This window comes from Muntiacus reevesi, chromosome X (genome assembly GCF_963930625.1).
Source record: "Muntiacus reevesi chromosome X, mMunRee1.1, whole genome shotgun sequence".
Classification (NCBI taxonomy): Eukaryota; Metazoa; Chordata; class Mammalia; order Artiodactyla; family Cervidae; genus Muntiacus; species Muntiacus reevesi.
Window position 1 is genome coordinate 147,650,682 of NC_089271.1, and position 12,009 is coordinate 147,662,690.

General features: G+C 47.0%; 1 protein-coding gene across 1 annotated transcript in view; it reads left to right on the forward strand.

The window, feature by feature from the left end:
* The window catches only part of LOC136154762 (PAX-interacting protein 1-like), an 85,757-nt gene that overhangs the window by 46,931 nt on the left and 26,817 nt on the right, over positions 1 to 12,009 (forward strand). The window contains 4 exon segments of the mRNA XM_065916918.1: positions 4,418 to 4,545; positions 7,360 to 7,533; positions 7,722 to 7,855; positions 7,903 to 8,131. Of these exon segments, the coding sequence (XP_065772990.1) occupies positions 4,418 to 4,545; positions 7,360 to 7,533; positions 7,722 to 7,855; positions 7,903 to 8,131 (665 nt within the window).

Below are 12,009 nucleotides of genomic sequence, written 5' to 3' on the forward strand. Positions count from 1 at the left end.
TTACTTTAAGACTATGAATATCCTGTTTATCATCAAATTTTTAATTAATTAGTATCGTTGTTTCTTTGGATGTTCAGGTTGTCTTTGCTTTGGGAGCTTCAGGCTGGCAGCCATGTGCTTTTTCACGTGTCTCTGTTCTTTTTTGAGGGATTCCTTGCTTTCTGGTGGAACAAGCTTTTCCAAGCTCATTTTGTCCTTGCCTAACCTTGGCCCTGGAGTCAGCCTTTAATGACACTTATAAACCAGTACATGGGCAGGAGTGCTGCTGCTTCTGGCCTTTTCCAAGGACAGTTAGGGAATGTATGTATTGGAGAGAGAGAGACACACACAGGGTTAGGAATGTATGTTTGTGACAGAGTTAGGAATGTATGTTTGTCACACACACACACACACACACACACACACTTCATTCTGTTTCCCATTGTCTCCCTAGTCTCCCTATTTCTACCCTCACCCTCTCCCTTGCACAAGTGCCCTCCTCAGTGCCTCAGATGTCAGCCTCCCCCTCTCCTGGAGGCCCTGAATTTCCCTGCTGAGCCCTCTCTTCTAGAAGTTCCTTCCTCACCCCACTTGATTGGGCTGCACCTTCCTCATCAGCCACACCTCCATGTGGACACCCTGCTCACCTGCCCTGAGGGCTCTGACCACCTGCCCTGAGCTGTCTGAACCCCGGCACCAGGTGCTGGCCTGGTTCTGCCACATTGCCTGACTTTGGGATGGAACTGAGCAGGAAGGGCAGAGCTGTGGAGGGGAAGGCATTAATTTTAATAAACTTGGCAGACTTGCCATTTTCAGTGCACTTTGCTATTTAAAGGACTCCTGTTCCACATCTTCCTCTAAAGTGAAAATGCCCTTTATCTTGAGTCTTTTGTGCTGAGCCCATATCATATATCACGCTAGGAATTGTGCTCAGTACAGGGGACACAAAAGTGAAAATACATCCCACCCTCGCCTTCTCCCACAGAGTCCAAAAGTCTGTTCTGTAGCCCAGGTTGGATGCATGAGACAAGTGCTCAGGGCTGGTGCACTGGGAAGACCCAGAGGGATCGGGTGGAGAGGGAGGTGGGAGTGGGGATCGGGATGGGGAATACATGTAAAGCCATGGCTGATTCATGTCAATGTATGGCAAAAAACCCTACAATATTATAAAGTAATTAGCCTCCAGCTAATAAAAATTAATGGAAAAAAAAGTGAAAATACACACAGTACAGCTTTTATAAATTATCTTGCAATTAACCCAGATTTCATTCACATATTGGGATTGCTCCATATTCAAAAAAAGGTTTCTCTTTTTTCTTTTTAAATGATCTGCTCATAAGAACACTGAATTATCTTGAGTGTTTTTGTTATTGTCTAAAGTCAACAAAGATAAAATCTCTTATCATTTCATGAATCCAAATTTCTGAAAAGATTGTCACTGCTTGAATGTTTTACAGAACATTTAGTTTATAAAATGATAGCCCACTTTGGGCAATTTTGAAAGGCACATCTGTAGTCTTGATGATATGCCCATACTCTTTCATTCTGGTATTTCATTTCCTGGAAATTCTGAAGGGAATAATCAGGTGTTTGCCTTGGAGATCATCTGCAAGGCGTCCTGAGCACCAGGGGGTGAGATCTGTCCTGGTGGAGCCTCGCAGTGAGACAGTGCACAACCGTTATGGTGCCTGGACAGATGGCATCAGTCGGGGCAAAGTAGGAGAATGCACACTTGGCCCCAATTATATTATGCAAAAATTACCTTTGTGCTTCTAAATCAGACATTTATAATCTTGTAGTAATTGCTTCTGGATTATGAGAAGTTAGTTTTAGGGGAAAAGTCACTGTCTACAGTCACTGATAGTTACTGCTTTTAAGGAGGTGTAATTTACATAAAGGGCTTCCCTGGCTTCTCAGTGGTAGAGCCCACCTGCCAAAGCAGGAGACATGGGTTTGATCCCTGGGTCAGCACTATCCCATGGAGAAGGAAATGGCACCTCACTCCAGTATTCTTGCTTGGGAAATGCTATGGCCAGAGGATCCTGGTGGGCTACAGTCCATGAGGTTGCAAAGAATCAGACACAACTGAGTGACTGAGTCCTATTCTAAACCTGAGGCAGCCTTTCTCATGAACCTTATAGTCCATGGGGTTGAAGAAGAGTCATACAGTACTTAGCGACTGAACGATAAAAATGGAAATACAAGAAAAGTCACAGATCTTGGTTTTTTATGTCTGATGACTTTCGGCAGTTACATTCATCTGTGTAGCTATCACTCAGAACAAGAAGTTGTCTGTTTTTCTGCCAGTCGTATGTCATTAGACTTCCAGTGTCTGTGGTAAAGGGACCCGGCCCATCCTTTTACTGCTGCATATTCTGCCTGCAGCCTCACTTCCTGCAAATCAGTGAGAAATCTTTCCAGAATTGAGAGGTCTTCACACTGCATCATTAGCACCCTGGTGGTTGTTTAGTAACTAACAATCAACAAGAGACTCCAAAGTAGAAAAGAAACCTCAGAGAGCTGGTTTTAGAGATGCTTTTTGGTTTTTACACATAATCAAAGTAAAGCCTCACTTGTGAGTGTGAGTTCTGCTGTCATAGGTCTCTTTGTATCCAGAAGCTCATCTGCTGTCATGGGAGAAGCAGTAGGATAGTCCTAGCGCTGGGCCTGCCCTATGTAAATTGGACTGGCCAGGAGTGCAGTTTGTTCTACCTGAGGTCCTCACTCTGGTCCTTGGACCTTCCTTTGTTCTATTTTTTGCAGGCTTTTCCCTTCTTTGTCTTTTAGCCACTACCAATCTGGACTCGTTTTTTCTACTCTAGCTACCTAACAAGAATGTTCCAAAATGTGGGTGCCCCAGGGAAACAGATCAAAGTTTCCACCTTTCCCCAGAACTTTTTAAAGTTGCTTTTACAACCTCCTTCTCCCCAGACCCTTTTTTTCTTGGGTTCCTAGGAAGCATTTCAGGAGCCCACTGTGGCCTATGTTCTAGACAGTTATGTACATTCATTGTGTTGTTGTAGTTTTGCACCGTGAGCAGGCGCCTTGCAATTACTCCTGGGCTTGGTGAAGATTTACTGCCGACTGGAGAGATCTCTGGAGTCACTCCAGCCAGATACAGTCGTAACTGCTGCTCCTGGGAAGTCTTCTAAGGAGGGTAGGGATGGGCAGTGACAGGTAAATCCTTCTGGGGTGGGTAAGGATGGGCAGTGGCAGGTAAATCCTTCCTGAAGAGTAGGAGGAAGTCTGAATGTCCCAGAGTAGCCTGAGTGAGCCTGGCAAACAAACTGTCTGGTCAGCTTCCCTGGGGACCTGGGGTCTAGACAGGAGGAGCCGCTGTGGGCTGAGCCTCGGATAGCTCCGCTTACTGAGTGCTGAGTGCTCCTAAGAGGTGCTGTGAGCACCGGTGAGCTCTCCAGGGAACCGGGGTTGAGCCAGCAGGCTGGTAGGATAGGGTGTGCCGGGTCAGCTGTCCTGCTTGTTTGACTGCACCTGTGTCTAGCCACGATGCTGGCTCAGGATGCACTTGTGAGGGAAGCCCCAGGGGTGCTGTGGAGCAGGGTCTGCAATGGACCCTCACTTGGTCTAGGTCCTTGAGTTTTAACACTCTATCGATGTGTTATGTTCATCCATTCATGCAATGAACTTTTCCTTACCACGTCTGGTGGTAGAGGTGAGTGGACTGCAGTGAACTTGGCACACGATCCCCTGATGTAGGGAGGGAGGCCAACCGCAGGAGAAACACCAGTGCTGTGAGAGCCGAGAACAGGGGACCTGATCTTCCTTGGAACCTGTGGCAGGCTTCCCAGAGGAAGTGTTTTTTAAGTTGAAACCTGAAGGAGGGGTGTGGGTGAGCGGGGTGGGGCCCAGGGAAGAGATGGCCCAGTGCGTTTTCAAGGCCTGAAGCAAGTGGGCAGGCAGGTATGTGGACTGGAGGCCAGGGCAGTCATGGGAGGTGATGCTGGAGAGGCAGATGGGTCAGGACCTGCAGAACCCTGTAGATCACATGCAGCCCTGTGGGATCCCAGCTGTTAGATGGAGAGCTGTGGAGAACCCAGGAAGACTCCAGCCATGGTCGGGGCATTGGAGTGTGGAGAGTGGATTGAAGAGGCAGTGGGGGCTGCGGGTGGGGAGAAGCACCAGGGGAGGTGCTCTGGGAGGTGTGCTGGTCACGTGTCAGCTCCAGGAGAGCCTTTGATCTGCGTGAGCACCCAAGCTGCCGCGTGTAGTGGGGTAGCCCAAGGGTCCCGTGTGACAGTGGCATGACCATGCATCCATCCTGGGAGAGGGCCCGGGCCTGAACATGGTCATGTGTACACTGGGGCCTCCCCTCTCTGGTCTTCTGTCTGGGTGGCTTTTCCCTGGAAGAGTGTGTGTGCGTGCACACACAGCCTGTCTGCTCTGCAGCACCTGTGCAAGCGGTCTCTTTCTCTGCCAGGCGCAGCTGTACAAGATGCAGCACTGGCAGCCAGCGTACCCTCCCCCCTCTACCCGCCTACATGGACCCACGGATCTCACCCACTGGGACCCCAGTGGATTTCTACCTCTAGGCCCTGCATCCCTTGGGTTAGCACCAAGGTGCAGTGAAGACCAGGATATGTGGTGTGGTCAAGGGTGTTGCCTTGGGAGGTAGACAGACCCCACCTGGATTCCAGTCTGACCTCTTTGCAAGTCACACATCCATTCTGAGTTTTAACTTCCTTGTTTGCAAAATGAGGGTATAACATTACCTCTCCCAAAGAATTTTTAGGGTAAGGGTTAGGGTAGATTCCACATGCCCAGTGCAACCAAGCCCGTGTGCCACAACTACTGGGCTCACCACGATGTAGAGTCCATGCTCCATGACAAGAGAAGCCTCTGCAATGAGAAGCCTGAGCACAGCAATTTGAGAGTAGCCCCCACTGGCTGCAACCAAGAAAAACTGCATACAGTTAAAAAGATGTGGCACAGCCAAAAATAAACAGATACTTTTCATAAATAAAAATTTTAAGGAGTCCTTTTTTTCCAGCTATAGCTTTCTTAGACATTGTAGATTTCAGTTAATTAAGTTCATTCTGCACTAAAATCTGCTCTGGTCCTACAGAGCCAATCTTAAAAAGTAAGATCCAAAAGGATCAAACTGTTCCCAAGCATCGTAACAGGATTCCAGAATAAAGCTCAAGAATAAGTTTAGGGATAGAAAAATATCAAGCATGCAAGGGAAATTTGATGCTTGGCATCCAATGTAAAATTACCAGGAGGCAAAGAAGCAGGAAACTCCAATCTATTATAACAGAAATCAGTGTGTTGTTGTTCAGTCGCTCAGTCGAGTCTTTAAGTCTTTGCTACCCCAGGGACTGCTCTTGCTAGGCTTCCCTGTCCATCATCTCCCAGCACTTGCTCAAACTCATGTCCTTTGCGACGTGATGCCATCCACCCTTCTCGTCTTCTGCCATTCCCTTCTCCTCCTGCCTTCAATCTCTCCCAGGATCAGGGTCTTTGGCAATGAGTCGGATCTTCCTATCAGGTGGCCAAAATGTTGGAGACTTCATTTTAACAGAAATCAGTTAAAATGCATCAACTGGAAAGGAAGAAATAAATGTGTATTTATTTACAGACAAAATGATTGTCTATGTAGGAAGTTCAATGGGATCTACAAAAGAGCTATTATAATTAACTAATGAGTTTAGCATGGTTTCAGGATACAAAGATACTCTTGAGAGTGCCTTGGACTGCAAGATCAAAGCAGTCAATCCTAAAGGAAATCAGTCCTGAATTTTCATTGGAAGGACTGATGCAGAAGCTGAAGCTTCAACACTTTGGCCAGCAGATACAAAAAGCTGACGCACTGGAAAAAGACCCTGATGTTGGGAGAGGTTGAAGGCAAAAGGAGAATGTGAAGACAGAGGATGAGACGGTTTGACAGCAAAACCCACTCAATGGACATGAACTTGAACACACTCCAGGAGATAGTGGGGACACAGAGCCTGGTGTGCTACAGTTCATGGGGTTGCGAAGAGTTGGACACAAGTTAGAGACAGAACAACAACAACAACATTCTGGTATTATATCTTAATATATAAATGTAACTATAAAACTGAGAAAATATTTAAAAATCAATTCTGAATGGCAGTACACAACTTTCTTATTCTCCCACTTCTTACATTGTCTTCACTTATGCTGTACTCCTTGAATATCTGGATCTCAGAACCTCCCCTCCAACCGGATGATGAACTCAGTATTAGGAAGTGAACAAGCTAAAACTAAAGTCAGAGACCGCACAGTAGCTCAGTTTTTTTCCCGCATTTAACAATGACCAAACAAACTATGTGGACCCTGAGCCCCCAAGCAGCAGCACAGGCACAAGACGAAGCCCGATCAAACTACTGCAGAAAGCAATGCCCTCGGGAAGGACACTTGAGGCTAGGGCACATAGGCTAGGTTTAAGCCCCTCTTCTGTGTTGAGACTTAAAAAAAGCAGGGGCACAAAGTGCTGCAAGGTCCGCATCACCAAGGAAAGCTGCTCCAGACAAGAAGGCAATGGACGTGGGGATCAGGCCGTGGTCTTCAGCAGTCAATCGGCTAAAAGGGAGGGAAAATGAAATTCAAGTTCCCATGGAGAAGGAGGAAGAGGAGCATGTCCTCCGTCTGTCCCTGCACACCGCCAAGCCCAGAGCACCACACTTCTCCTCTAGGCTCAACCCTCCATTATGGCTCCTCCAGGGATGAAACTGGACACTGCCTAGCACCCATCACTCCCGACTCCGGCCCTGACCCTGTTTAGAACTGACAAAACCAACATGCAGCCGTTAGCCTAGAGGTTTTTCTGAACAGGCCCTTGCAGTTGAGTACGTGGAGTCCGGAAGTTGTCCGGACGTTTTCCACCTCCTCATGCGATGAGAAAGGCACAGTGAGGCTGCTGGTGGAGATATGGTTAAGGCACCATCCACACTAGCCGTTTGCCTGTACGTCAGGCTCCCTGCTCACAGAGAACCACCTTCTCCCACAAGGCCACCGCCTAGGCTGTCAGGACCTCCCAGCCTATACCCTGAGGACACCCTGAATATTACCGCCGGACCCTCTGGTTCCCTTCAGGTTGCTTTCCCTCACCACCATCGCCTGGCAGCGAGACCACCCCTGACCCATATCCTTCAGCCCCCCAGAGTACCCTCCTCCTGCAGTTTAGGCCCCACCACCTGCCTCCCCCCAAACCACCCCTAGCCCACACCCCAAACCCTGCGGCTGCCCGGCCCACCAGGGCTCCTGGAATAGGATACAACTGGAGGGCTCGGTTACTCAGAACTCTGGCTCCAGGTGCAGCATCTCCACCAGACCCTGGTGCTTGGGGTGCCCCTGGGATCTGTGGAATGGCACTGGCTGTGCCACCTGACTCTCCTCCAGTGCTGGGGCCTCTGGGATCAACCAGGTCGCTGGCGTCACCAGGGCCAGCTGGGTTGCGAGGGCCATCGCGGCCACTAGCACCACCAGGCACACCTTGGCTGCCACGTGCTGTACCCGCTGCAAAGGCCTCGGCACCTGCATCTTCATCGGCTGCCCTCGTGGCCCCTCCATCTTGTGCCTCGGACTCCATCTTAAACCGCTCTCCCCCTCCCTCCGTGTCGGGAAAGACTGAACCCTCCCTACAGATCCCAACCCTTTAGTGAGACCGGCAGCTCAGCATCAGCAGAGCGCCTACACATACACACCCAGTTCCTGCCACACGATTGGTTCCCACCGACCACTGGTTCCCGCTATGACTGCAGGCTCTCGGGCAATGGGCGCCCCGTGCAGAAGCTTCACGTGTTCGTGCGCCATGTTGCCCCAATGCACATGTGCAGACGCACACCCACGTGGTCTGTGCCCTGTGAGTCAGCCCTGCGTCAGGCCCAGAAACCTGGTAAACCACTCAGCCCTGAGGCCTCTGGGTGGCGCTCCACCCTTCAGTGTGGGGCAGCTCCTCAGTGCGCATGCTCAAACAGACCCCACCCCACTTCTCAGGGCACGTGACTGTTTCCGGTCCAAGCCTGCAAACCCCAAGTGAGCACCGGTCCCTGTGCACCTCCCAAGTCTGTGTTGCTGCCAACCTGGCCATGCTCACGGGTGAGCGTCCTGCTGAGCGCAGGTCCTTGTCATCAACTTCCGGAAGGGAGTCGGGCATCCTGGGTCAGGGCCGGTCTGTCCCTCTGGTGTCCCACACGTAGCTCACGTGTGTGTGTGTCCGTGTGTGTCCATGTGCACGTGAGCAGGTGCATGCACATGGATATCTGATGTGCATGTCTGTGTGTGTGTGTGTGTGTGTGTGTGTGCCTGAGAGAGAGTGTCTGTGCTCAGGTGCTAGCCCATGTGCGTGTACGTGTGTGAGAGAGTGCGTGTGCACAGGTGTGTGCACACAGGCGTGTGCATGTGTGTTTGTGGAGGTGCTTGCAAATGGGCATTTACATGTGTGTGTGTGTGTGTGTGCGTGAGAGGGAGAGAGCATGTGGTCAGGTGCATATGCACATGAGCGTTTGTGTGTGTGTGTGTGTGTAAAGGAGAGCACAGGTCAGAGACATGCACATTGGCATCAGCGTGTGCTTGTGTTCATGTGCAGGTGCCTTCCCATGGCGGTGCATGGGGACTCAGTCCTGGAGTCGCGAGACTAGGGATGCGGAGCGGGCTGTGCTGGCCGCATGGGGAGGGAAGTGGGGACTGCTGTTGAACTCACTGGGAACGGAATGGGGCAGGTCCACCTGGGGCTCCAGGCACACAGACTGCAGGGACTCCAGGCTGGGGGCTTACCCCAGGACACCCAGAAGCACCGGTGGGACCAGCAGCACTCAAAGGCTGCCGGAAGGGCAGTGTCCCCCAGGACAAACCCTTGATTAGATTAAGAAAGTCTGTTTGCAGTCCTAGTTTTTGGAGAGTTTTTATCATAGTGGTTGTTGAATATTGTCAAATGATTTTACAGCATCTATTGAAATGATCATATGGTTTTTCTCCTGTGTTTTCTTAATATGATGAATAACACTGGTGGATGATTTTTTAATGCATAACCAATCTTTCATTCTTGGGATAGATCTCATTTGATCATAATGCTTTATATATGGTGGGATTAAATTTGCTAACATTTCATTTTTTTGTGCTTAACTTAATGAATGTTATTAAGCATTAACTTAATGCTCTGTGGTTTTCTTTTCTTGCAATGTGTTCATCTAGTTTTGGTATTTTGTAAGGCTGGCCTCATAAAATGATTTGAAAAGTGTTTCCCCTCCTCTCCTTTCTGAAAGAATTTGTATGGGCTTGGTGATATTTCTCCTTTACGTATTTCATAGCATTCAGTAGTTAAGTCACATGGGCCTGGAGTTTTCTGTTCCATATTTTTTTTAGATTTAGGGATATCTAGGGTCTTCACTTTCTTCTTGAGTTAGTTTTGGGAATTTGTGTCATTCAAGGACTTTCTTAATTTCATCTAAATTGGCTTTTTTTTTTTCTTTTCATTTTTTAAAATTTATTTATTTAATTGGAGGCTGATTGCTTTACAATATTGTAGTGGGTTTTGCCATACATTGACATGAATCAGCCATGGGTGTACATGTGTCCCCCATCCTGAATCCCCCTCCAACCTCCCTCCCCATCCCATCCCTTGGGTCATCCCAGTGCACTGGCCCTGAGCGACCTGTCTCATGCATTGAACCTGGACTGGCGATCTATTTCTCATACGGTAATGTACATGTTTCAATGCTATTCTCCCAAATCATTCCACCCTCACCTTCTCCCACAGGGTCCAAAAGCCTGTTTTTTTTATCTCTGTGTCTCTTTTGCTGTCTCGCATATAGAGTCATCATTACCATTTTTCTAAATTCCATATATATGCATTCCATATATATAATGTATTGGTGTTTTTCTTTCTGACTTACTTCATTCTGTATAATAGGCTCCAGTTTCATCCACCTCATTAGAACTGATTCAAATGTGTTCTTTTTAATAGTGGAGTAACATTCCACTGTGTATATGAACCACAGCTTTCTTATCTGTTCATCTGCCGACAGACATCCAGGTTGCTTGCATGTCCTAGCTATTGCAAACAGTGCTACGATGAACACTGGGGTACACATGTCTCATACAGTTCTGGTTTCCTCGGTGTGTATGGCCAGGAGTGGGATTGCTGGGTCATATGGCAGTTCTATTTCCAGTTTTTAAAGGCATCTCCACACTGTCCTCCATAGTGGCTGTACTAGTTTGCATTCGCACCAACAGTGTGAGAGGGTTCCCTTTTCTCTGCACCTTCTCCAGCATTTATTGTCTGGAGACTTTTTGATAGCAGCCATTCTGACTGGCGTGTAATGGTGCCTCATTTTGGTTTTGATTTGCATTTCTCTGGTAATGAGTGATGTTGAGCATCTTTTCATGTGTTTGCTAGCCATCTGTATGTCTTCTTTGGAGAAATGTCTGTTTGGTTCTTTGGCCCACTTTTTGATTGGGTCATTTATTTTTCTGATGTTGAGCTGCATGAGCTGCTTGTATATTTTTGAGATTAATTCTTTGTCAGCTGCTTCATTTGCTATTATTTTTTTCCATTCTGAAGGCTGTCTTTTCACCTTACTTATAGCTTCTTTCATCGTGCAAAAGCTTTTCAGTTTACTTAGGTTCCCATTTGTTTACTTTTGCTTTCATTTCCATTGCGCTAGGGGGTGGGTCATAGATGCTGCTGCTATGATTTATGTCAGAGAGTGTTTTGGCTGTGTTTTCCTCTAGAAGTTTTATAATTTCTGGTCTTACATTTAGATCTTTAATCCATTTTGAGTTTATTTTTGTGTATAGTGTTAAAAAGTGTTCTAGTTTCATTCTTTTACAAGTGGTTGACCAGTTTTCCCAGCACCACTTGTTAAAGAGATTTTTTCTCCATTGTGCATTCTTGTCCCCTTTGTCAAATATAAGGTGTCCATAGGTGTGTGGATTTATCTCTGGGCTTTCTATTTTGTTCCATTGATCTATATTTCTATCGTTATGCCAGTACCATACTGTTTTGATGAGTTTAGCTTTGTAATATAGCCTGAAGTCAGGCAGGTTGATTCCTCCAGTTTGACTCTTCTTTCTCAAGATTGCTTTGGCTATTCAAGGTTTTTTTGTATTTCCACACAGATTGTGAAATTATTTGTTCTGGTTCTCTGAAAAATACCGTTGGTAGCTTGATAGGGATTGCATTGAATCTATAGATTGCTTTGGGTAGTATACTTATTTTCACCGTATTGACTCTTCTGATCCACTAACATGGTATATTTCTCCATCTACTTGTGTCATCTTTGATTTCTTTCATCAGTGTTTTATAGTTTTCTATATATAGGTCTTTTGTTTTTTTAGGTAGATTTACTCCTAAGTGTTTTATTCTTTTCATTGCAATGGTGAATGGAATTGCTTCCTTAATTTCTCTGATTTCTCACTATTAGTGTATAGGAATGTAAGGGATTTCTATGTGTTAATTTTATATTCTACAACTTTCCTATATTCATTGATTAGCTCTAGTCATTTTCTGGTGGCGTCTTTAGGGTTTTCTGTGTAGAGGATCATGTCATCTGCAAACAGTGAGAGTTTTGCTTCTTCTTTCCCAGCCTGGATTCCTTTTATTTCTTTTGCTTCTCTGATTGCTGTGAGTAAAACTTCCTAAACTATGTTGAATAGTAGTGGTGAGAGTGGGCACCCTTGTTTTGCTCCTGACTGTAGGAGAAATGCTTTCAATTTTTCACCATTGAGGCTGATGTTTGCTGTGTGTTTATCATATATGACTTTTATTATGTTGAGGTATGTTCCTTCCATGCATACTTTCTGGAGGGTTTTTTTTTTATCATAAATATCTTCCCTGGTGGCTCAGACGGTAAAGCGTCTGCCTACAATGCGGGAGATCCGGGTTCAATCCCTGGGTCGGGAAGATCTCCTAGAGAAGGAAATGGCCACCCACTCCAGTATTCTTGCCTGGAAAATCCCATGGATGGAGGAGCCTGGTAGGCCAGAGTGCATGCGGTGGCAAAGAGTCAGACACGACTGTGCTACTTCACTTTCACTTTATCATAAATG